This window comes from Misgurnus anguillicaudatus, chromosome 7 (genome assembly GCF_027580225.2).
Source record: "Misgurnus anguillicaudatus chromosome 7, ASM2758022v2, whole genome shotgun sequence".
NCBI lineage: Eukaryota > Metazoa > Chordata > Actinopteri > Cypriniformes > Cobitidae > Misgurnus > Misgurnus anguillicaudatus.
This window is the reverse complement of record NC_073343.2, coordinates 36,525,001-36,552,545: the sequence shown is the minus strand read 5'-3', so window position 1 is coordinate 36,552,545 and position 27,545 is coordinate 36,525,001. Positions and strand designations below refer to the sequence as shown.

The following is a 27,545-nucleotide window of genomic DNA, read 5'->3' as shown; positions in this document are numbered from 1 at the left end:
TAGGATAAGATTTCATGTGATTCAGCAGTAACAACATAAACAAGCCGCTTTCGGTTTTTGCGGCTTTCGTGCTGTGAAGGTCATCACACCACTGATCTACTGACCGTCCTTCAACGTGATGCCCAGCCAATGCCTGACCAACGACCACCGGCCAAACCAGTTTAATCCGCTTACCCGTTCACACACCCCAATAGTATTTATATATATATCTCTCATAGGAGTTATTCTCCTCCTAGGAGTTTTCCCCCTGGACTAGCCAGGAAAGTTTTTCTCCTAGGGGATTTTTTCATCCCCTGGAGAGTCCACACCACCATTGGCTTAACTTAAAGGGATAGTTCGGCCAAGAACGATATTGGACCCATGATTTACTCGCCCCCAAGCTGTTGAAGTTGCATTATGTCCATCGTTTTTCAGACAAACACATTTTCGGATATTTGGGAAAATGTTTTAGATCTTTCTGTTGATTGGGTGTAATGTTGCGGGGTCCAGCGGTGGTCCACGACCTTCGAGTCCAAAAAAAAGTGCGTCCATCCTTCACAAATTAAATCCGGCTCCAGGATGATAAACAAAGGTCTTCTGAGGGTAATCCGAGTGGTGTTGTTGTAGAAATATCCATATTTAAAATGTTATTAACGTAATGAACTACCTTCCGGTAGCGCCGCCAGCTTAGACTCAGGAGAGAGTATTAGCGTAGTGTACGCACTTTTCTTAGTGACGTATGACAAATTCGGAGGGCGGGGGACAGAGCAGCAGCAGAGAAACCGCTGTTGACCCTCAAAAGACCTTTGTTTGTCGTCCTGGAGCCGTTTGGATTTGGTTTGTGAGGGATGGACGCACTTTTTTGGACTTGAAGGTCGTGGACTATTGCTGGAGCCCGTAACATTACATTTAATCAACAGAAAGATCTAAAATATTTTCTAAAATATCCGAAAATGTGTTTGTCTGAAAAACGATGGACATATGCAACTTGGACAGCATGGGGGTGAGTAAATCATGGGTTTAATATCATTTTTGGCCGAACTATCCCTTTAATACTTTACTGTATACATTACATTATAACTACTCTGGCTTTTCTATGCTTTTTCCTAGTATTAACGCAAAGCTGCTTTGAAACAATTAACACTTGTGAAATGCGCTGTATAAATAAAATTGAATTGAATTGGCCTGTAGCTGTATCTCTTTTAGCCACAACTTCTGTTTTATGGCATTGTGATTAAAGCATCTTTATTTTTAAGAGTGTAGTTGTCCTGACTGAGTGAAGTGATTGCAGATAAAGTCAGTTTGCATTAATACATTATAGAGATAATGAGTCTGTCCTGGTTAGGCAGTAATATCAGAGCTTATATCTGCTCACTTTCAGACAAACATCTATCTTCATACATACATACAGACACACACACACACATTCTGGTTTCCATGTTTTGTGTGGACATTCCATAGACGTAATGCATTTTATACCGTACAAACTGTATATTATATTCCCCTAACCTACCCCATTCCCTAACCCCAACCATCACAGAAACCCTTCTACTACTTCACATTTACAAGAAACATCATTCTGTTTGATTTATAAGCTTGTTTCCTCATGGGGAACTCAAAATGTCCCCACAAGGTCACAAAAACACTGGTATTCCTAACTTTGTGGGGACAATTGGTCCCCACAACGTGATAATTACCAGGTACACACACACACACGCACGCACGCACACAGTGTGATAAACACAAAGTGATGATGCAGGAGACCGGGGCAGTAATTGTGATGATCATGGAGACTTGTGCCCAGTGTCAGAAGCATTAAATGACAAACTTTGAATATGAAATGAGGGTAATATTTAGTGTACTGTATGACGTAATGTTGATCAGGACTTCAGTGTTATAAGATCTCAGTGTTAATCTGTAGTGTTTCAGTGGGTATCATATTGTTGTTTATGGGTGAATTGTGTAATTTTGGGTATCAGGGAGGTAAAACACCACAGGCTGTTGGCTATAGGTCTCTCTGATTAGGTCCAAATATCACACAGTGTTCCTGGTAGAGCATTGTGTTAGGTCATAGGTTTGATTCCCAATAAGATGATTAAGTTTCTTTGGATAAAAGCGGCAAACGCATAAATGTAAAATCGTGCAGAGCCTGAAAGATGTTCATGAAATTGAAATGTGCCATTGATACTGATAGGAGATGAGAGATACTGAGATGAGATGTTTTTATCAGCGCTGATGTTCAGATTCTGCAGTCAGTGAGTGTTAATGCTTTCTGCAGCTGCGCTCTTGCCTGCGGCGTATGCGGCTGTGTCATGACCTGAACTGTTGACAGATATATTACTGCTCATTCTCAATGAATCTCTGAGTCTCCTGAGGGCCTGACAGACACACACACACAGACACACAGACAGACAGAACTGTGATGCCTGCCTGCTTTTTCATCTTTGTGTTTCTGTATCTATATCTGTGTGGTGCATGTGTGTGTGCGTGTGTGTGTTTATGAGAAGCACAGCAGTGTTTTATTCAGTCACTCCAGTGTGTTTTGATAGACTGATTTCCTGTGAAACCTCCCGTCTGTGGTTCACACAGAAACTGAGTAGCCGCTAAAACAATGCCTGTTTAAATCCTCATGAGATCTTATACTTTTCCTGTCACTTTTAGAGAATTGCTACAGGAAAAAACAAAACTTCAGTTTGTTTTGATGAATGGGTTAGTTATTAAGAATTAAAGAGCCAAATACATTCATGAGTGATCTGTGAGTCATATTGAGATCTTTCAGTTGTAGATTCATTTCTTCAGACGTGAGGAGAATCAGCCGAGATGTTTAAAGATCTCATTTGTGATTATTGTCATGCCACACTATTCATTCTTTCATCTTTTTACATTTTGATTTTAATGCACATTTAGTTGTGTAATGTTGTTAGCATAACTTCACACAATCATTATTAATAGATTGGATGGTTTGGTTACTTTTGTTTTTCACACACATGAACTTGAGGAAGCTGAAGTCTGAAGCTGGCACGCAGAGAGAGAGACATAGAGAGAGAGAGAGTGACTCTCTTGAGAACATCAGCTGCTGATTGGCTGATAAACACACGAGTAATAACAACACTGTTCGTGTGGATTTGTTTAAACTCTCTCTCTCTTCTTTATCTGTTTCTATATTTAGCTGCTGACTCACTTCAGACAGTTAACTGTGAGACAGATCACAACACGCACGCAAGCATCCGCTCAACACACGCAGTCACACTGTAAAGTCTTTCACATGAAACCTCATGACATGCACTTCATCTTTTACCTGATGACTCTTAATTCAGCTCTGAGAGGAAACTCATGATGGGTTTTGATGGACTTGTGAATTGGTCTGTGAGAATGACAGAGAAACATCATACTGCAACATACTCTTAACATCTGGCAACTACAAAACCTTCAAAGATACAGCGTTCCCACGGGTCATGGAATTTCTGGAATATGGAATTTTCTAATACTTATTTCAGTCATTGAAAGTCTTTTTGTCCAAGTCATGGAATATCTTTGTTTGTGATTTATAGAAATGTAATCCGCTTGTTAAGTTGTGACGTAAGGAATGCCATTTCCGGGTCCAAGCCTCCACTGATTTCAAGTCTAAACAGAAATTTATTGCCATTGTTTATTTATATCATGCATTTAGACAAAAATTATATAGGTCATGAAAATTCAGCTTTTTAGGGAGATTTGAGATTTGGCTTAGTGTGGGAGCCCTGAATACATTCCTATATACAGTGGGGCAAAAAAGTATTTAGTCAGCTACCAATTGTTCAAGTTCTCACACTTAAAAAGATGAGAGAGGCCTGCAACCTCCGTCAAAGGCACACGTCAACTATGAGAGACAAAATGAGAAAAAAAAATCCAGAAAATCACATTGTCTGATTTTTTAAGAGTTTATTTGTAAATCATGGTGAAAAATAAGTATTTGGTCAATAACAAAAGTTTATGTCAATACTTTGTTATATACCCTTTGTTGGCAATGACAGAGATCAAACGTTTTCTGTAAGTCTCCACAAGGTTTTTACACACTGTTGCTGGTAGTTTGGCCCATTTCTCCATGCAGATCTCCTCTAGAGCAGTGATGTTTTAGGGCTGTCGCTGGGCAACTCAGATTTTCAACTCCCTCCAAAGATTTTCTATGGGGTTGAGATCTGGAGACTGGCTAGGCCACTCCAGGACCTTGAAATTATTCTTACGAAACCACTCCTTCTTTGCCCGGGCGGTATGTTTGGGATCACTGCCATACTGAAAGACCAAGCCACGTTTCATCTTCAATGCCCTTGCTGACGAAAGGAGGTTTTGAGTCAAAATCTCACGATACATGGACCCATTCATTCTTTCCTTAACTCGGATCAGTCGTCCTGGTCCCTTTGCAGAAAAACAGACCCAAAGCATGAGGTTTCCACCCCCATGCTTCACAGTAGGTATGGTGTTCTTTGGATGCAACTCAGCATCTTTCTCCTCCAAACACAAGAAGTTGAGTTTCTACCTAAAAGTTATGTTTTGGTTTCATCTGACCATATGACATTCTCCCACTCTTCTTCTGGATCATCCAAATGCTCTCTAGCAAACTTCAGACGGGTCCGGACATGTACTGGCTTAAGCAGGTGGACACATCTGGCACTGCAGGAATTGAGTCCCTGGCTGCATAGTGTGTTACTGATGGTAGCCTTTGTTACTTTGGTCCCAGCTCTCTGCAGGTCATTCACTAGGTCCCCTCGTGTGGTTCTGGGATTTTTGCTCACCATTCTGGTGATAATTTTTACCCTACGGGATGAGATCTTGCGTGGAGCCCCAGATCGAGGGAGATTATCAGTGTTCTTGTATGTCTTTCATTTTCTAATAATTGCTCTCACAGTTGATTTCTTCACACCAAGCTGCTTACCTATTGCAGATTCAGTCTTCCCAGCCTGGTGCAGGTCTACAATTTTGTTTCTGGTGTCCTTTGACAGCTCTTTGGTCTTGGCCATAGTTGAGTTTGCATTCTGACTGTTTTAGGTTGTGGACAGGTGTCTTTTATACTGCTAACAAGTTCAAACAGGTGCCATTAATACAGGTAACAAGTGGAGGACAGAGGATCCTCTTAAAGAAGAAGTTACAGGTCTGTGAGACATGTAAGCTTTTTTGTTATTGACCAAATACTTATTTTCCACCATAAATCGCAAACAAATTCTCAAAAAAATCAGACAATGTGATTTTCTGGATTTTTTTCCTCATTTTGTCTCTCATAGTTGAAGTGTACCTATGATGAAGATTGCAGGCCTCTCTCATCTTTTTGAGTGGGAGAACTTGCACAATTGGTGGTTGACTAAGTACTTTTTTGCCCCACTGTATATACAAAACTCTAACATTATTTCAGTAGCTGGTCTGAAGCAGATAGTGATGGAGAAGTTAAGCACACACTAACACTTCATCTGTTTGTGCGTGTGCCTCATAAGCACCTAATCCTGTTTAGTCAAATAATCCCATCTTTCCTCTGTGATTGACAGCGAATATTAGCCGTATAATCTTCAGTGTCAGCGAGAGTGATGGAGCAGCTCATCTGTGACACCAGCAAAAATGGCAAAATGATTTTTGTCAGTTTAATCTCTGATTAAGATTTGTGTGTCTGTCGTGAGTTTCTCCTACATGAATCTGTACGTTTGAAACGGTCTTCCATGACTGTGTTTGCTTTGTGTCGGGAACAGAAGGTGTTTGTTTGTGGGGTAAATATTGGCAGTGTTTTAATGTCTGGGTTTTACTGTGTTTACCCTCCTGTTACTCACGCACATCAATGTCATGCTCATAAGACATGAATATGAATGATATTCTCTTTAATCGGTTTTTGTTATATTTAGTACGGTGTAGATGCTATGGTGTAGGTCTGACACAGATTTATAAATCATGCATTAATCTACTCCAAACCCTGTTTTGTTTATCTGTCATTGATTATTTCTTTGATGATATTTTTTTCCCAGCATCAGAGAAACCAGAGGGTCCAGGAGGGGTTTTGGTGGCGTGTGCCGCTGACGATCTATACGCTTTTGTTCAGGAGAGAGGCGGGCGACAGGAGGGACGACAGACAGTGAGCACACCATCCAGGTCCCAGTCTCACCACGGACAGGGACGTCTTAGCGCACTGGTTCATATTTAACACGGGTATTGAGGGAAAAAACAAAAAGACATTGTCTCCGCAGGACGGGGACAGTTTTATATCGCAGTGTTTTTTCTCCGTGAAGATGCCATGTTGTTCTTGAGATTCAAACAGGAATATTTTCATAAGAAACGTGTTGAGGTATTTTGTACAGTACACTGTTCAAGTTTAATTTCGATTGCACTTCCTTACATGTATGTTTGAAATGAGTTCTGCAACTCTTGGGAGGAGCCTTACTGTCCCAGGGCGGGGCTTTTTATTTAGAAACCTCCCAGAACATCAATCCACTGAGACCCATTCTCACAATCAAACGTTTGCACCTCATTTTCATCGTGTTTATACTGTATTACTTGTGAATTTTGTTTTGTTTTTATTGATGATGGGGTGAGAAAGCTCCAGATGTTTGTCGAACATTATGAAGTCAGTGATGGATTCATGTACTACTCTTATTTGACTTGTTATCTTCTCATTTCATAGCTTTTATTTGACGTCTTGTCATTGACAATCAAATGAAGTATATTATCAGAATAATGATCTCAGACAGGTGAAGGTGGAGATAAATCAGCCTCAGAAACATACAACACATTCAAGATTAACATTTTAGTTTTGACTCTCATTCAGGTACTAAAATCCATTCAATTCAGTTTGATATAAACTCATTTTCTATATCACATTACTACCTACAGTAAGAATAACAACCAGTGTTTACAGTAATGCATACAGTAACCATATCAACATCTGATATAAGGCTGCATAACAACTAATCATTTGCAAAATAAAAGTTTTTGTTTAGAATCTCATATATATGTGTATGTACTGTGCATTATAATGATGTTTATATAACTACACACATGCATGTATATATATGATCTAAACAAAAGCTTTTATTCTGCAAACGATTAGTTGTTATGTAGTCCTAGTTTGATATTCTAGTCATGGACACTTCAGTCGCTTGCGTGTGTTTTTATATCACGTTAAGTGTCTGTGAGCAATACTGTGTAAATCTGAATGAGTTCATTCTCATGACACTTGAACGATTTCACTATTAGTTTATGTGTATTTTGTTTAATATCTGTCAGGTGATCGGTTCAATCAATGGAGATTTTTTGAAGTATATGACCACTAGTTTTTTGTACATGAGGACGACGTGTGTTCTTTTGGAGGTTTACTGTCATTCTTATATGTGAATACACTGATGCTTTTCTCAATCATCTTTCATATTGTGCTGTTTTCATCTTGAAGGAGTGACACAGGTTTATTTGATTCTGGAATCATGAAAGGATTTTATTCTCAGATTGTTTTTGTTTCGAGATGTGAGCAGAATGAAGAATCTTTTATTTCTTTTTTTTGGAAGAGATTAATTCTTATAAAAGTCCTCATTATTCATGAAAGCGTCAAATGGTTGTTCAGTCATTGGATGAATTTCATAACAAGATGTAAATAACTGTTAAGTTTCCATCCCAAATATCTAATACAGCTTACGTGAAGAAAACAAAGCCTGTTTTCAATACCATTAAGATTTTATAACACGAATTTAATGGTTTCACAGACAAGGTTTAAGGCTATAGTCCTAGACTAAAACACATGTTTCAACTGAACTTACAGATCTTACATTATACCAGCACCATTGATTTGTCTCAAGATACACACCAGTATCATCTTTTAAGCATTAAAGTTGATTAAAAATGCTTAATTTAACTAAGGCCTTAACTAAGATTTAGCTCATTTGTCTGTGAAAGCAGGTCATAGTCTTCAGCTTTATATTTTATTCTAAAACAGTGCGAGTTGTGTTTTTCTTTCTTTCTGGGTTTTGTGTTAGCTCTGTTGGTACATCAGTATGGTACAGCATCAGATCAGAGATCTTCATCATTGATGATGTGAGAGAGAAATGTTTGTTTCCTGCAGATTGAGAACGCTGAGCCAGTGTCGGTCTCTCTCTCACTTCTTTTTATTGATAGTTTCTTTCTTTTATTTATTTGCTTTTCTGTGCAATTGTGTTTTTATTGATGTTGTGATGCTTTGTTGGTGTAGCAGCATCCGAATCTCTTCAGCTTTTCTTCTCTCAGATTAAAGTGCCAACAGATGAGGCAGAATCGTATCACCTCGCCTTTACTGTAATGTGTCTGAATGTTTTACTTGGTTTGTGAATCTTATTGACAATTCATCTTTTCATGGCTCCTAACATACTGTAGGATTCATCTCTAGGGGGAAAAAATACATTATTTCTATTTGTGGGAACATTTGACCTGGACATGTTTTCATGTGTGTAAGAGAAACTAATGGTGACTTGTACTTCTGCCAACTCTTTATTATCTGAAGATCGGAGTTAAAAAAGACTAATTTACAGTAAGTTTAGTTAACTGGAGGATTTGAAGATAGCTGTGATGGATCATTCCTGCTGTGATGGATTTTCTATGAAGTGCTTTATCTCTGTGTTGTATTTGTTATTTTTTTACATGCACTGGAAAGTTATTTGTGTTTGTTTGATTTAATTTCAAGATCATTTTTTTTGTACCCGTGTTGTACACACATCACATCCCATCATGGCTTTCTTATGAAGGTCTTATATCAGGAATGTGTTTTTGTCTTTGTACTATTTTTTTGCCATCTGACAATGTATTTGATTGAAAGGATTACAAGCACACTGCCGTGCCCAGTATTAATCAGATTTGTGTTCAAATGATCTTAACAGTGTCTTTAAATGCAGTTTTCTTATCGTCTGGACTCGTAGTTTTTGATTTGTAAAAATGTTTTTTTTTTACTGAAAGTTGTGTCTTTTTTAAGGCAGATATTTATAAATGATGTCATAATATGATGAAGGGCTTTTAATCCACATACTCTATGAGATGCATCAAACTGAAAGTTATCTTGATGTGTTTTTATTTAGGCCTGTATGACATCACCACAAAACAACATTATTATCATTCAGTTTCATTCCATCAGAAATCTAATGTTTATAAATCTGATCCATTGACTATAGAGTAAGAGATGATGAGACCCAGCACAGATGTAGCATTTCTCTAAACATTGACTGGACCGTGCACTCCTCCTCACGCTCTTCTTCTTTCTCTTTTTAATGCAGTATCAACGTTATATAGATTTGTTAAATAGTGCAATATGCTGTATATAAGAGCTTTGCTCTAAAACAACACTTTTCTGAATTGTTTTGTTTTATTGGTACATCTTTTTCAATAAAATCTCTCTGAATAAAAACTCTGAATGTTTATGGGTTTTATTCTACATCGGGAGTCTATTGAGACGTACAGTTAAAGCTTTGTGTTTATTTAAACTCATATTATACAGAATATCATAGATTATTATCATTAATCACATCAAATAATAAAATGATCTGACCTCTGCTATCCACATTTTATTTATAATACTTTTACTGCAAAACTGATGTCAAATCAACATAGGTTACTTTATCTTAACAAATTAAGTTAAACAGTTTCAACTTTTTTTCAACTTGATTTAAAAGTTATGTCAAGCATGTTGTTTTAACTTCATGCTGTATTTTTTAGTGTACGTCAGCAGTTGACTCATTTGTGAAATACTTATTTGTATTTCTCCTTATGTTGATAGTTAAATGAAACATGAGGCATTAAATAAAGACAGAAGTGATGTTGTGCAGGAAGCAGACTGACGTTCCCCATGATGATGTTGTGTTGTGTTGCCGGGGGGGTGAGGTGAGGAGGGGGGGTGAGGTGAGGGGTGGGGGGGCTTTGCTTGGCTCAGCACTTTCTCAGTGCGAATGAAGTTTTGGCAGCTCTGGCTCTTAAACAATAGCCTCTCTGTTCTCATAGACAGCCATTAACTTCAGTGTCTATCTGAGGTCAGCAGCCGGGGTCACCAGCAAGTGCAGATCTTGTTTATTTCTGCTCAGCCAATCAAAACACTGAGAAAACTTCTTGGTTAACCCTTTACATTCAGGACATTGCCTGCTTGAAAATGTCAAATAAAATATTGTTCTTTTCTAGTTCTAAATGTTTTTTGTTTTTTTAAAGCATTAATGTGAAATACAGGTTCTCATTATCACAATGATTATCATGAAGATGCTAACTTATTAACTTAAACTGGGTTACTGTGATAGAATCAGTTTATAACTAACTAAACATTTACAATTGACCATTTGTGCCAAAATAATACAAACACAAGATGAAACAAAATAATTTTTAGTGCTAATGAAGATGAATGTGAACTGAACCCAGAACCAGTGTTGGGGGTAAACCATTACAAGTAACGTGCATTATGTAATAATATTACTTTTTTTTTAAGTAATGAGTAAAATACTTTTTTAGTTTAATTAATTCAATAAAAAAATTAAGGACTGAATTAAACTAAATGTAGTCACAGACTCTATGCGTGTGGGAACAGTTTGAGTCAGAAACTGAGATGGCAGGCCAAAGCTCCACATTTTTGTGATAAAATATGCCATTTCTGAATGCAGAACTTTTCGGTCATAAAAAAACACCTGCAAGCCCTGAAAGAGATCAAGCCTCAGCCAAGAAAAAGTAACGCAAAAGTAACTAAAAAGTAACATAAGCATTACTTTCCATGAAAAGTAACAAAGTAACGCAATTAGTTACTTAATTTGGGAGTAACTTAATATTGTAATGCATTACTTTTAAAAGTAACTTTCCCCAACACTGCCCAGAACAGTCCTTTTAAAAGTCTAAGCTCACATTCATTAATGCTGTTGTATTGTCCTGAGAGACGCAGCTGAGAAAAGCATGAAAAATGTCTCTTGTTTGTTGTGCTGTGTGTTGTGTTGTGTTGTGTTGTGTTTAGTCAGTAGTAAATGTTTGTCTAAATGTTTGTCATGCTGTTGTGATTTTCTTTGTGGTGTTGTGTACAAAATAACTTTCAGCAGAGATTTTTAACCACTGTTTGTTTTATTTCTTGGTTTTGTTAAGTTGCTGAGATCTGCTGACACACAAACCTCTTTAGATGAAAGTGTTTCAGATGAACTGGTTAAACTGGTTCTCGACACACTGAAGTGTCACATTTCTAACACTTTTCTTAAAAGTCTTAAACGCTTACAATAATCTGCTCTGTATTTTCCTGCAGTGTTTGATTCTTTACACGTGACATCAGTGACAGCTCTCATCTCATACGATACAATTATAAATTTATATTATATGGATTATTTCCCTAGTAATTAATTTAATTATGTAGAGTTGAATAATATTTTTTCATTGACATTTTATTCCAGATTTCATTTGAGCAGTTTTATAATTAGAGAGTTGTAGAGTTTAATATCAGATCATCAGGTTAATGTTGTCAGACAGAACAGCTGCCTATTGGCTTTGTGTTTGTTATGGTTTATTGTTGCGCACGCGCACACACACACACACACACACATTCTGGTTTCCATGTTTTGTGGGGACATTCCATAGACGTAATGCATTTTATACCGTACAAACTGTATATTCTATTCCCCTTACCTACCCCAGTCTCTAACCCCAACCATCACAGAAACCCTTCTTGTACCTTAGATTTTCAATAAACATCATTCTGTTTGATTTATAAGCTTGTTTCCTCATGGGGACCTCAAAATGTCCCCACAAGGTCACAAAAACACTGGTATTCCTCTCTTTGTGGGGACCATTACGTGATAATTACCCGGCCACACACACACACACACACACACAAATGCATGCACATACACACTCACACACGCACGCGCGCGCACACATACACTTACAGTGTTACATCACAGGTTCAGTTGTGTTGAAATCTAATCAAAAACAGCCTCAGGAATCAGTTTTATACACAAGACAACATGATTAAACATGAAGAGTTTAATGTTCAGAGATCTGTGATGTTTGACAGATGAAGGGTTAAAGTATCTGTTTAGAAACAAACTTTATTTTGGTTAGTTTGGTGACACTTCTACCCACTTCACTGTTAATCAGTTCTTGTTATCTGAATATGTTAAAATATCATTTCTAAACCTCTGATAAACTCATCTGTGTGCCACCGTTAAACCTGCTGCTCTCTCTTCACATTGTAAATGAATCTGAACCGTGCTACTTTGTGTCAAGTCAACAGTTGTTTACTATGTTAACAAACATTTTTACTGATCTTAATCTAAACCAACAGTGTATGAGTGAAACAGAGCTGTAGTGTTGAGAAGTGATTTACAGACACTGAAGGGTTAAATCAGCATGATCGTGACGCCTGGACTCCACAGGTTTGAGTTTAATCATTAAAGTTCAGACAACATTAAACATCATTCATGTGTGACTCTCTCTCTCTCTCTCTCTCTCTCTCTCTCTTTCTCTCTCTCTCTCTCTCTCTCTCTCTCTCTCTCTCTCTCTCTCTCTCTCTCTTTCTGTATGAATGTGTTTGTGCAGTGAAGGTCTAGAGTTGTGTCAGTGATCGCAGCAGGAGTGTTTGTGTAAATCCACAGGAGCAGAGATGTGAGGTTTCATCAAGCGTGTGTGTGTATGTGTAGACTGAACATCACTTAATAATTTCACAAGGATACAACAATGAGCCAAGTTAAATATACTGCTTAACAGTATTTCATAGTTAAATGAACAATAGCAATAAAGGTCTATTCAAATCACTCATTATAACTGCAACTTAATGAATATTCAATAGCACTTTCTATATAGCCCATTTATAATCCCTATTTGTATTATTACTTATAGTGATGCATTTGCTTTTCAATGTGCACGTCATAGGGGAGACCGGGGTTGGTTGTCACAATTTTTACTCATGCATGAATTGCTCATCTTCAAAAAATCTTTCAGCAGTAATTCCTACATGAAATGAAACTTTGGAGTCTTGGCTTTAAATGTGTATACTTTTTATTTTTAGAATGTATTGTAACAGGAAGTAATTAAACATCAAAGACACTCTGACACAATGTGGGGTTGGTTGTCCCTATAGAGGTTCAATAGGATTTCAATGATAAATTGGGATCTGAAAAGATAATGTGTAACTTTTTTGTTTTTTAAGCTAGAAACTCCAAATAAGTTTTAATATGAATCCACCCATATGATAGTTGTTATTAATGCCCATTATGTTTAAACAATGGGATTAAAGTGGGTGATCAGTTACTTGAATAGGCTTTATGCCCAGCTGCACTATGAACTTCAGCCAGCTCCTTGTTTCCTGTCTGCCATTATTGGACAAACTGATTAATCCAGGTGTGTCTGATTATTGTAACTTGGTACTACTGAGGTCAGGCACACCTGGATTAATCAGTTTGTCCAATAATGGCAGACAGGAAACAAGAAGCTGGCTGAAGTTCAGGAAGTAGTGCAGCTGGGCATAAAGCCTATTGTCTACTGTGTTGAAAAATAAAATGAAATAATTTTTAGTGTTAAAACCTCTTTATTTAATGCTTTATTTATTTTATTTAAACAGCAAACCAAAACAAACAATCAGACAAACAGTCTTAAAAGGTCTACATGTCCAATACTCACATGTGACAACCAACCCCGCAAGCTATGTGACAACCATCCCCAACTGACTTCTTGACAAACATGATAAGCTAGCTGCCACACGGCTTTAACTTGATCCCTAAAAGATGACTCAAAATAAAGCTACTACTTTAAGCTTTTTAATGAGTGTTTTGTTTTTGAATCACTAATATCCTACAAGATCTCAACACAAAAACAACACCAACATGAACATTTACTCTGACGCATAAAAATAAAAAATTGTCTCCTAACCTTAATGTTTTGTGTCTGCTCAGCAAAATTACAAGTGCAAATGAGTAAGCTATTAAAGGCTAACAGATTGATATCAAAATTGTACCACAGTGCCATGTAGTGTGTCTGTAATAAGCAGTGTGACAACCAACCCGTGAGACAACCAGCCCCGGTCTCCCCTAATCCACTATACACTGATTTATAATTCAGTCGTATACTTTAATGAGGGAGTACAGTTTTCATGAAGATAATTTGCAGTAGGAAAACTTCATCCATTGCTTTCACTTTACTTCGAGACATCAATAATGCATTTATAGAGGTTCATAACTGTATTATGATTCATAATAAGTTACTGATAACTTGGCTATAACAATATAAATTAAATCAGTTATTTGAACTTAATCTGCATGACTAATTAAGTTACTAAACTAAAATATAATGACATTATAGTAATGCAAGCTGCATATAAATATCACCCTCGTGGACGTATACGATTGATTTATAAATCAGTGTATGGAGAGCATGCGCATTGAAAGTGAATGCATTCATGTTATTAAATGTAACTATATACTGTTCTTATAATGGGGTTGTTGTGTCTTTATAAATATATTTATAGAATAGTAATAACTGACTATAAATGATTATAAAGGGGTCTATAATTCATTATAAGCATGGGCTTCATAAAAAGTGTTATTGAATAATCTAAAGCACTATAGATAATATTTATAAATAAAACAAAATGAGATTTTTGTGTAAGTTGTAGTTCTAGAGACAATCTAGGCCATTGAAAAAAGATTTCAGCTTGCCATTAAAAAGATGAATCAAAGCCATATTGCTCTTTCATAACACTTAATGGAGATTTCAGTCATGACTCACTTACAATATTAACTTTGTTTTCAGACGTTCTTTCTTAAATTTCTAATAAAATGTAAAGGCACAAATGAGTCAATACACTAAGATCTGCATTATGGACATAAAGGAGACACATGAGAGATGAACTTTTCTATAGGAGAAACATCTGAGCACCCCAACAAAAGTCTTTCTTTGCTCTTCATTTAATCATTTTTCTATTTTCTTCCCAGAGAAAACAAACCGTTTGACTGTAATTTCAGCTAGCACGTCTGAAAATAATATTTGTTTATATAGAGTTTTGTGGTGGTTGTTATCTGAGGTTCTGCTGTGTGTTTGGCTCACGCTGTGAACTCCTGTTGAACCGCCTGCAGCTCAAGGTTTTATGATCTACACATCATGGTCATTTAACCCAAACCAAACTCGGTTGGCAGAGTGGCGTCAAGTGGTTAACAGCACAAGATTCAGTCATGAACCTCTGAACTCACTCTCTCTCTATCACACGCACATGCACACACACGCACGCACGCACACACACACACACACACACACACACACACACACACACACACACACACACACACACACACACACACAGTCTACATGAATAATAACATGACTGAACCTGATATTTGTAACCAGATGTAAGCACACGTGTAGAAGACTGTTGCTGTTGACAAATTGTTGATGTTTATGAACCTGTGCCATACAGATGCATTCTGGGAATAAGACATCAAGTCCTACACAAAACTAGAAGAAAACTTTTTGGTGTGCATGTATGAGTTTTTTTCTCATAGTTGTAATAAAAGCATGCCATGAATCCTCAGGGCAGCTGTGAGCATCTATTGTTCCTGAGATCTTAATGACAGATTTACTCAACAGCTCACAGCCAGATGAGAAGTCGTCTCTGACCCCACATCAGTTTCCTCCTCAAACACTCAAACGCAGGTGCTGATGAGATCGCACTGAACAAAAACACACAGAGACAACAAGAAATTAAAACTTTATGTTTGCTTAGTGGTGTGTGCCTTTACTACGGTATTACACTAGTGTGTGTGTGGTTATGAGTCTGAATGATTGTTAGCAGACTGCTCACTTACTAAAGTGTCTTAGTCACTGAAATCAAATAAAAACAACTACACGCACACATCTCAGTCATAATCATACAGTTATATAAATATAATACTACGGTATAGGGTTGTTTGTGAACAGTAAGTTTAATTACGTTCATAAATCTTTATTCAAAATAATAATAGAGCTAATCTGTCAAATGATTTGATTACTCACACACTAAAAACAAATTAATTAAACGTGTAATAAAAACCAAAGCTATTGCACATTACCAGCTGTTTATGTGTTTATGTAATATGTTGATGTTGTCAGTTGAGTAAAGCTCTAACATCATCTGTAATCTTCAAAACACTCCAGACTAAAAGAAAGAAGACACATCGCTTTACTGGAGAATGTTTGCATTTTTATGTACTTGGATTTTTTTAGTTTACTTCATTTTTTACTTTTTCTGTGAATTTGTGTGCGTGCGTGTGTGTCTGTTTTGACCTGCAGTGACCTCACCTTGTATTTGTGCTGATGTCAGCATCTTGCAGTAGATTTAGTTTTAGTCAAACACACAACGCCCAGCAGACACACAAACCCCAACCCACTCCACTCCTTAAAGACACAGACGTCTCTCCGTCAGAGAGGATTTAGGCTGATCTCATTACTAGTTACAGAAAGACATAAACTGAGACAGTATCTGTACTGACTCTTAAGCAGGTTCTCAAAATGGTTTTATGACATTTTATCAAATAAATGAATGTATCATAAATTCTGTGTAATTAAATCTAAAGCTACTATGTAACAGCACAATATTGTATCATTATTGTTTTGTTTAATTCAAACATCAAGTTTTGTAATGTCATTAATTTTCTTTGGGGGCCACGCAGGGATGCAGTGTATATTCAACAGGGGGCCACACGCCAAAAAAGTTTGAGAACCTCTGCACTAAATCACTCAGTAAAGTGCGTGAAATTACACTTCAGTGATAAAATCTTTCATCATTGTTTCATTTCTTTCTGCATTTCCTAACTTTCTGACATGTCAGTTAAAAAGATGGATCATAAAAAGATCAACTGGATATTTATTTTTCTAAAGAAACTCTGTGATTCTGCCTGTTCATAAGTCGGTCTAAGTGTTTTTAGTGTGATCTGCTTACCTACATGCATCAATATAAAAGTCTCTATATGATAAAAGTAGATGTGCGTGATTCATGTCATTTCATCACTAACACAAACACTGCAGGGTCAGAGGTCACTCATACAGTATTGGACAGTATCTACTGTACTCTATGAGCTCATTTACTGTATATGAGACTTTCTGTTCCTCATGCACTTCCTTAATCTGTACTGCAGAGTTTAACCCTTCTGTGTGTTTGTATATTTGCTGTAAACGTGTATTTAATGTTTCTATGCTTTGCCAATGTAAAGACTAACAATGAATGTAAAGCTGTTTGAATCTTATATTTGTGTATTATGACCTGATTTCACTATCATTTATTCAGTCATCTTCATGTGAGAGCCAATCAGAGCTGAAAAGATTTGAACTTTATTGTTATAAGAGTTGAAGGATTCATTTGTGACACTTCTGTGTTGACTGACTCAGAGCTGTTATGTAAATAAAACGAGTAAATGTCAGTGCTTGTGAGACGCTCCCTGTCATGTGTGTACTGTGTAGTGTTGATATGAAGTGAAGGGCGGTCGAGATTGGTTGGGTAACAGAGAGAGAGAGAGAAAGAGAAAGCGGGGAGTAGAGGGGTGTTTCTCTTGGCATAGATTTGGGAAATCTGATCCGAGATCTGGGATGGGTTTAAACAATAGCAGAAACCCTCCCGGGTCATTTCAAGACACACATAGCACATATTCAGCTTCTGTATGTGTGTAAGAGACGTTTTAGACCTGAAATGACCTGGACTGAAGAAATGCCGCATCTACCTCATTAATGTGTAAAGCATACGATAGAGATTCATGACTTGTTTCTTTTCCACTCTTGTTTATTTTCGACACATGCCAGTGTGACGACTTTAACAGAATTCAATGCTAACATGATACATGAGAAAAATATCTATGCAGAAATAATTGTTGGGCTCTACTAATGTGATTGAATACAAATGAAGGTTACACAAAACAGGATTATAATAAGATGAGTTTGAGATTATATCGAAGTGTGAAATGCATGTGACAAGATCAAGAAAACTCATTTTGATGTAATGATTTGTTGCACTCATTCTGACATTCATTGTACTGTATGAGTATATATTAGTCAGTTTAGATCAATTAAAATATTTTTTATCTGTTTATTAACAGATGTAGTTTAGTTTTATTTTTTAGAAATGTAACCTGTTTAGGTTGTGCATGTAAAGGGAGTAAAGGAAATATGAGTTGTCTGGCTTAACCCAGCAACTGCTCGTGTCGACCTGACGCAGGAGTTTGAATCGCCTCAGGATGGGTCAGGTTTCAGGGAGGAAAAATTCTTGGATTTATTTTGGGAAACAAGGTTTGTATCAAGTGTTTATTTATAATCTATTGGTGTACAGGAGAAAATGTAAATGTAGGAGCAACACGAGATCAATGTTGTTATACTTATATACTTACGTATTCTGCTTTTTGAAGGATTCATGCATCTCATTTGGTCAAAATTCCATGATTTTCATTTGTAATCTGTGACGTATCTGAGTTGTTGTTATTTTTGATTATTATGACCAGTGATGGGCAGTAACGCGTTAGAAGTAACGCGTTACTGTAATCCGATTACTTTTTTCAAGTAACGAGTAAAGTAAGGGATTACAATTGCAAAACCAGTAATTAGATTACTGTTACTTTCCCATTAGCAGGCTGCGTTACTGCGTTATTTTTTAATCTTGATTTTGTTTCGTGAGACTCTCTCGTGTCGTGACGCGAGTCGAGTGACAATGACGTATGAGCGCCGCGCCGTCAGTCAGTGTATTGTTGAACGTGAGAAGACAACATGGAGCGCGGAAGAGAACAAGACTATGCAGCGTTCAATGCTTGGAAGTACAGACATTACTTTGAGTTTAACCCAGTTAACGGTGACAAAAACATCAGCGTCCGCTGTACACTCTGCGTGGGAATAAAACTTTTATATACAGCGAAAGATTCCACCTCAAATCTAAGCAAACACCTAGCAAGCCGGCACAGGAAAGTGAAACTTACTGAAAATATCCCCGAACCCCCAGCTGACATGACCGCTGCGGCTCCATCTCATACACGTTCACGCGAAATCTGATGTAACTTAAAACAACAGACTAACAGTTATATATCTGTATTTCATGGATTATACGCATTTGTGGACAAGCTGACGTGACCGCTGCGGCTCCATCTCATACACGTTCACACGAAATCTGATGTAAACAACAGACTACTATATTTCATGGATTATACGCATTTGTGGACAAAAATTGTCATTTGATGAATTTTATATTTCATGTGTTATTCATCTGAAACAGACCGGATTCGACTCGCGGTCGTTATAAGGTAAGTCCCGTTTATATTTTGCATGTTGTCATCTGGACTTCTGTAACAAAATAACTTACTACATTTATGATGCTATATAGCATATAACGTTAGCCTATGATATGTATCTCAAAACAGAGACCATACTCTGATGCTAAACTTGTAGACCTTTTAAACGATGTATAGTAATGTTGATATTAATATTATTAATGTTAGCAGGCTTAAAAAAAACGAATTAGTGCGCGTCGAGAGGTTAAAACAGAGAATGTTTCATTTGATTCAATTTCAGATGATGGATGCAGAAAGAATAGAATTAGGCAGAAAGGTCTTGGTCCGGTTGCATAAAGCACCTTAAGTGTTTCCCTTAAGTATGACACTAACCCACAGTAAGAGAATAATTTAAAGGTGTTGCATACCGTATAATCCCTGAAATGGTTCTCTTAGGTAAGGGTAATCGTTAAATGTTTCACGACAGCGACCCAGGTTTATAAAATACTATTGTTGCCATGGAGATGCAACAGAAAAAGCTTAAGGTTTTTTGCAACACCCTTAAGTTTAAATGAAACATAATGGTGAATTTAAGGGAACATTACACTTAAGGTACTTTATGCAACCGGGCCCTGTTGCTTTATACTGTGTAGCATATTCAGGTCGTGCATCATGTTTTTGAAAAGTAATTAGTAAAGTAACTAGTAAAGTAACTAATTACTTTTGAAAATAAGTAATCAGTAAAGTAACGGGATTACTTTCATAGGGAAGTAATCAGTAATCAGTAACTAATTACTTTTTCCAAGTAACTTGACCAACACTGATTATGACATTATAAATTCATGAAAACCTGATGCGTAACTGTAATATTCATAATAGTAATATACTGTTGACATGTACTGTATATTATTGTAATCTGTTTTTAACAAAGTATTTTATTTAGAAAATTATTAACCCTAACCCTAACCCTAACCCTATAAATGAAAAAAAGGTTTTGGATTGGGTCAATGTAATATAATTAGGGGTGGTTTTCTGGACAGGGATTATCTTAAACCAGGGCTAGGCCTTAGTTTAATTTGGAAATATAACTAGTTTTAACAAACATGCCTAAATACTAAAAACATTACCTGTGTGATTTTTGAGGTGAAACAAAGAGCACTCATGTATTTTAAAGGAACACGCCCAGATTTGGGGAATTAAGCTTATTCACTGTATCCTCCAGAGTTAGATAAGTTTATACATACCTTTCTCATCTCTGTGCGTGCTGTAACTCTGTCTGACACAGCCCCCGCTAGCTTAGCTTAGCACAAAGACTGGAAGTGAATGGCTCCAGCTAGCAAACTGCTCCCAATAAGTGACAAAATAATGGGAACATTTTCCTATTTATGTGTTGTGATTTGTATAGTCACACCGTGTACAAATAACAAGGTGATATGAGACACAGCGATCTTTAACCGTATACATACTGGGAACTATATTCTCAGAAGACGAAGCACTGCTACTGGGGGGAGTGATTTGCACAACTCTGACCGAACTCGAGCAAATCCACTCCACCCATGTAGCAGTGCTTTGTCTTCAGAGAAAATAGTTCCCAGTATGTATACTGTTAAAATTGCCGTGTCTCATATCACCTTGTTATTTGTACACAGTGCGACTATACAAATCACAACACATAAATAGGAAAATGTTCGCGTTATTTTGTCACTTATTGGGAGCAGTTTGCTAGCTGGAGCCATTCACTTCCAGTCTTTGTGCTAAGCTAAGCTAGCAGGGGCTGCGTCAGACAGAGTTACAGCATGCACGAAGATGAGAAAGTATAGACTTATCTAACTCTGGGGGATACAGTGAATAAGCTTAATTCCCAAAATCTGGGTGTGTTCCTTTAAGATATGTCAGTGTAAGTTGTTTTCAGTTTGGACAGCTCTTACATTCATTTTAGTCTAGGACTAGTCTTATCCCTTTCTGGAAACCGCCCCAGTCAATGTAACAAACAATGTTGGGGGTAACGCATTACAAGTAACACGCATTACATAATAATATTACTTTTCTGAAGTAACGAGTAAAGTAACGCATTACTTTATAAATGTGCACATTAATATTTGAGTTACTTTTTAAAAATGTAAAAATAAAATAATGTACTGAATTAAACTGAACATATTAACATAGAATTACGCAACAGTTTGAGTCAGAAATGGAGATGGCGGGCCAGAGCTTCACATCATAAAAAACACCTGCAAGCCTTGAAAGATATCAAGCCTCAGCCAAGTAAGAAAAAGTAACACAAAAAGTAACGTAAGCATTACTTTCCATGAAGAGTAACTAAGTAACGCAATGAGTTACTTTTTTGGGGGAGTAACTTAATATTGTAATGCATTACTTTTAAAAGTAACTTTCCCCAACACTGGTAACAAATGTAATGTAATCATTTCTGCAGAAAGAGTTTCCTTGAATCCAACAAGCATGTATAGATACAACTATACGAATGTAACAATTATACTTGGAAATATCCTTTTTTGCACACACACACACACACATTCACTTACTGTGGCGAGCATTTATTGGAAATGAAGCAGAAGGTTTAAAGTTCAGTTGAGATTCATTGAAGAGGTTCAGTCATGTGAAACACTGAGCCACAGGGTGACTCAACAAGTGAGGAACCATGCGCGCACACACACACACACACACACGCACACACACATGCACACACACACACACATGCACACACATACAAACCATGTGCACAAGGGCATGTTGTAACCTGTGCTGTGTCTGTTTCTGCAGATGTACACACAGATGTGACTCTGTCTGTAAAAGAGCTGTGACACACACACACACACACACACACACACACACACACACACACACACACACACACACACACACACACACACACACAGAGAGAGAGATATTAGTGTCTGGTTTAGATGAACATCTGTGTAGTAAGAATATAACTCATGAAGTTTTCATATCAACATTCATATACAGTGTGTGTGTGTGTTTTAAAGCAGCTCTTAATGGGTTGCTAGGCTCTTGTGGTTGATTGGCAGCTTATTGTTTTTACTGTTGCTATGGTTTTCTGTGGTTGTTAAGACAATGCAAGATGGTTGCCAGGGTTCTGGGAGGTTGATTACTGACAGGACTGACTATCAAATCTCTATGCACCTGTTTATGTTTTGCCAGATCATGAGTCTGAATGCTCGTATAATCTGTATGTACTCGTGTGTCTTGTGATGAAATGTCATGTGATAATTCATCACAAGAACCAATGACATTTGAAGTTCATCATTCTAACGTAATATTTGAATGAAGCGCTCTGATGGGTTTGTTTTGATTTCAGTTTTGCTAAATAAGCTTAAAATATGAATGGGTTTCCCAGACAGGGCTTAAGTCTAGTCCTAGACTAAAATGCTTTGAGTTGTCTTAACTGAAATCTGCTTGCACGGACATATATAAATAAATAAATGAATATCTTAAAATATATTAAGTGCTATATTGTTTCGTCTCAAGATGCACACCAGAAATGTTTATTTTTGTATATGTTTGTAAAATGTCCTAATATAACTAAGGCCTAGTCCTAGCTTAAACTAAACCCTGTCTGGGAAACCACCTATAAACATATTTAATAAAGTGATAGACAGTTTTATAATAAAAATGTTTTTGTTGTTGTTCAGCTGTAGTCATTTATTTATATCTAGAACAACATGAGGAAGAGTAAATGATGAGAGAACTGTTGCACATTTATCTCTACATTCAAGTTCAAATTAAAATGTTTTTTTTTCTCTGATTTTTTTGTCACAGCTGCTGAGAAAGATGACAGACAGACACTTCAGAGAAGTCAGAGGACTTCTTTCCTGAGATTTTCTGTGTAAAGAGGAAACTGTGTTGGGTCCACCCCACCTGTAAAAACCACACAGATTTGGAGAAAACCTGTCAGCGATTCATCTGTATGTGCTGATAATGATCTATAAATATTGACTTCACAAGCATCTCTGTTTTGATCAACGTGTTAGTTTGTCATATCACAAGCTTTCTTTTAAAGTTGCTTAAACACTATAGACAGTTTCATCGGACGCACGTGATACACGTCTGGATCTGAACTTTATTCTGGTTTCATTTTTTTTAAGGTCTGACTAGTTGCTAAACTGATCTCTTGAACAAATGCCTCGTCGAAAATAAAAAATGTATTGGTTTCCTAGTGTTGTTTTTTTGCATGTTATATAAATAAACTATGTTTAAAGAACTTTGTTGTTATTTATTCTTAGTGGAGTTTACCGGAAGTTACGTGCAACCGCTTGTTTATGTTGTTACTGCTGAAACGGTCTATAACCAGGCTTTAAATTATTTTAAAACTGTAACACCCCCTTTATCGAAAGCACATCCACTACCCTAACCTATAAATACTTCTGTTTTGATACATGACTCTGTCGCTGTCACACATAAATCCTTCATTTCTCATTGCCTGTGTTACACTATACTATGTAATGACCTCACATACAGTACAGATAAAGTTTCTTTATGCTTCCATGTTGTCAAACGGATGTGTTATAGTTACTGTAAACATTACGACATCTTACTGTAGGACACAGAGACGACTCCTGAGCACCAGGTCTGGTTAAAACAGGTCTGTGTCCCTTTCAAACAAACCCCTGACCAACGTCTGGAATATCTTCAAGTATTTGAGTATTTTACTTTTGTTTGAACTACCATCACACTATAGCTATACATTACTGTAAATACAAGTAACAAAAAAATGTGCAAATATATAGCCTACATTTGTTGTGTTTTTGTTGTGTTCATCACAAACATATATCAGCAGTGTGTAAGACTATGTTGTACAGTGTATGTTTCTGAGGGCTTGTGTGTTATGGTAAATTGAATGGTTGTACTGTAAGTGGAAAGCATCATTTCATCAGAATTATGCATTTAGAGTTTTGAGAAAAGGAGGCATGATTTCTAGAAATGTGTTTAAGCAATTGAGAAAACTGTCAGCTGTGGTTTAGGGGTTTTGTTGTTGTTGTTGTTTTGTTAAGATACTTTTAAAGCTGCTCTTCATTTTAAGTAACACCATAAACATTTTTGCTGTAGTTATGCAGCTGTTTACCAGTAACTTACTGTAAATAGATGTTATTTACTGGCAACAGCTTGTTTAAAGTTAAATGAATATTAAACATGAACAAGTCTTTATCTTCACAGAATAAAACTAAAATAAAAGCAAAGCATTCTGGGAACCAGCAAACGTCATCAACCATTTTATCAATTTATTCTGTAAAGACAAATACTTAATAAAGAGCTATTATCCGATTCACGATTTTAAATTTCCTTTGGTGTGTAAGTGTGTATTAGTTCATGCAAAAGGTACAAATCTCAAAGTAAATGATGACGGGAGTTATCGTCTCCAAAGTTAATCTCTTTTCTTGGACTACAACAAACACACAGATTGTAGGCAACAGTTTACTTCCTGGGATTGGTGATGTAGACAAGATCGACATTATCATAATTCCTTCCGCTTTGACTCACAGCCTGTAAGTTAACTCCTGTTAGTATTGCATTGTGAGCGAATCTTTCAAACATGGTAATGAGCGTCACGTTTCCTGCTGACGTCAGAGGTATTCAGGCCAATCACAACGTACAGATTAGCTGGCCAATCAGGGACACAAAGCTTTTCAAATCGATGAGTTTTGTACAAAATCACTGTGTTTCAGGAAGAGAGTTTATCTGGAGCTACAAAAATCTACGGCATGTGGATAATAATGTGTTTTTTAACCATAAACCACCTAAACACATTGTATTCTACCATATACACAAAATAATCTTGTTTTTTATCAATGAAATAGGTGCCCTTTAATATTGAATGTTCATAAATAACATACATTTAAATCTACAAATATTTGTCCGTAATACTGTCATTTCTGATATTTTTAACAGTGAACTATGAAGCGGGTGTGACCTCAGCCTGTGACCCCTCCCCTAAATGGCTTCTGATTGGTTAATATTATGACAGATGCTTGAAAGACCATGCAGTAGTGATTGACCGCTGCAGTCAGCCACAAGTCCTCAGATGACAGCCGGAGATAAAAAAGATCAAATCTGTCAGATCAGAGATCAGAACAACATCAAGCAAATGTAAAGAGTTACTCGAGTTGTTGTTGTGATCTCATGAAATGTGAGAAGTGTTGTGTTGATAAAGAAGAACAGATATAAGTCATAAGTCTCATCTAGCTGCTGGTTTAATGTTGTGTTGTCACTTCTCATTCATTTCTCGTCTTCTTCACTGAAGTTGTCTGCTGTGTTTCTCTGCCTCAGGCCAGTTAAGATCTTCTTTATGTTTATTCTTTGAAATGACATCAGCTTTCATGTGCATGCTGCCTGAGGCCACACATTTCTCACTCACCCATCAGCTTAGAAAATCATCATTTACTAACCAAACTCATCTATGACTCACATTCTTCTATTGCACATCAATAAACATAAAGAAGGTAAAGAGTTGTTTTAATGCTGCTTCTTTAAATTGTGTGATAACTGGTTTGATGATATTGTTTTCTTCTGTCATTTCCAGCACTTACATACATTTAAGGTTTTTCTCTGTACATGAATCTTGTGATATATATCTAATCAGTGTTGGGTAAGTTACCCTAAAAAAATGACTAATGACAATCTTGTAACTAGATCACTGTACAAATTACTCTCTTCAAAAAGTATTTAATTACTGCCTGACCAGCTAGACCAGCTTAAAAAGTGAGCAAAACACTGCATGACCAGCTTGCTACACAAGCAAAACCAGCTAAAATCAAGCTGGGAGACCAACTAAAACCAGTCCACCAGCTTAAGCTGGTCTTGGCTGGATTGTTCAGTAGGGATAAATCATAAAAGTAATTGTGGTCACGCTTTTTAAGGTCCAATTCTCACTATTAACTATAAACTACTTTTGCTGCAATATACTACTGCTTATTAATAATTAGTAAAGTAGTTAAAATATTGGTAGGATTAAGGATGTAGAATAAGGTTTTGCAGAATCAGGCATTAATATGTGCTTTATAAGTATTAATAAACAGCCAATACCTCAGTAATATTAATGCTAAAGGATACATAAAAACATGCATTATAACCTCAGACTTTATAGGGCGGTTTCCCGGACAGGGATTAGCTTAATCCAGGACTAGGCCTTAGTTTAATTAGGAAATATAACTAGTTTTAACAAATATGCCTTACTAAATACATTACCTGTGTGCATTTTGAGTCAAAACAAAGGCCACTGATGTATTTTAAGATATGTAAGTGCAAGTGGTTTTCAGTTTGGACAGCTCTTACATTTATTTTAGTCTAGGACTAGTCTAATACCTGTCCAGATGGCAGCAGCAAACACACTGAGCGATGCTGAATTTCTGACACTGTTAGAAAACTATCGTAGGCTATCTTTGTACGCAAGACTGGGAAAACGGCTGTTTTTTAACCTGTCTCGCTGTACAACATATAGGAGCACCGATGAAGAGCCATGATTAAAGAAATCGCAATGATTGTTTTACGACGGCAATCTTTTGTCTGAGACAGCCAAAAAACGTGCAGTGTATCCTGGGCTTTAAATTCACTATTGTGTTATATTACGGAGTAATCCCTTACTTTACTTTATCAAGGAAAAAGTCATTCAATTACTTTAACTAATTACTTAGGAACTAGTTCCACCCAACACTGTAACTGATATATTGTGGTGAAAGCACAGTGATTGTGACTGAGCAAAATAAACACAAGGAACAGACTTTTAAAAAGCACAATGTAATGCTGTCCAAACTTTGTTATACTTTAGCTGATTCACCAAGTCATTCTGTGGTAAACTACAGTAAAGGTAAAAATACTCTAACTGCTTATTATCACAGTTAGCTTAAACATGCTGATGTCTTTCTGTTTTATGATGTGGGTGTGAATGTATTTCTAACAATGGAAACAAGACATTTAACTTGAATTACTCTTTCTCACTGTTTCTTCTCAATGTCATGACCACATCAAACTATTTGACAGAAATGTTTCTCTTTAATTTATTGGACTCTAAACCCTCTCCATTTCTTTAAACGTAATTTAAAGTTGACCCTGATCTTTTACATTTAATAACTCATCTTTATGTGACTCATAATGAGAATATCAAGTTTCTCTGTCAAGTTCAGCCAAATATGGACCTTCAATTTCTCACCCTTATGTGGTCATGATGGTAATCACACAGATGGCGGTAAACATTGACTTCATAGTAAAAGCAAATACTACCGTCAACTGTGTGAATGTGTGCTTGCTATCATTCATCAAAACATCTTCTTTTATGTTCAACCTAAAAAAGAAACTCAGACAGAACATCTCCAAACTGTCTGATATGACAGAATAAGTAGGATCAAT

General features: G+C 36.7%; 1 protein-coding gene across 2 annotated transcripts in view; it reads left to right on the top strand.

The window, feature by feature from the left end:
* The window catches only part of bmf1 (BCL2 modifying factor 1), a 30,684-nt gene extending 7,249 nt beyond the window's left edge, over nucleotides 1-23,435 (top strand). Inside the window, exon 4 of one of the 2 annotated variants that reach the window (XM_055172647.2) lies at nucleotides 22,965-23,435. In XM_055172647.2, the coding sequence (XP_055028622.1) occupies nucleotides 22,965-23,021 (57 nt within the window). In that variant the 3' untranslated portion in view covers nucleotides 23,022-23,435. Of the gene's footprint in view, nucleotides 1-5,963; nucleotides 9,355-22,964 lie in introns of those variants that run through there. The other variant, XM_055172646.2, reaches the window with a different exon arrangement.
* The last annotated feature ends 4,110 nt before the right edge of the window (nucleotides 23,436-27,545 follow it).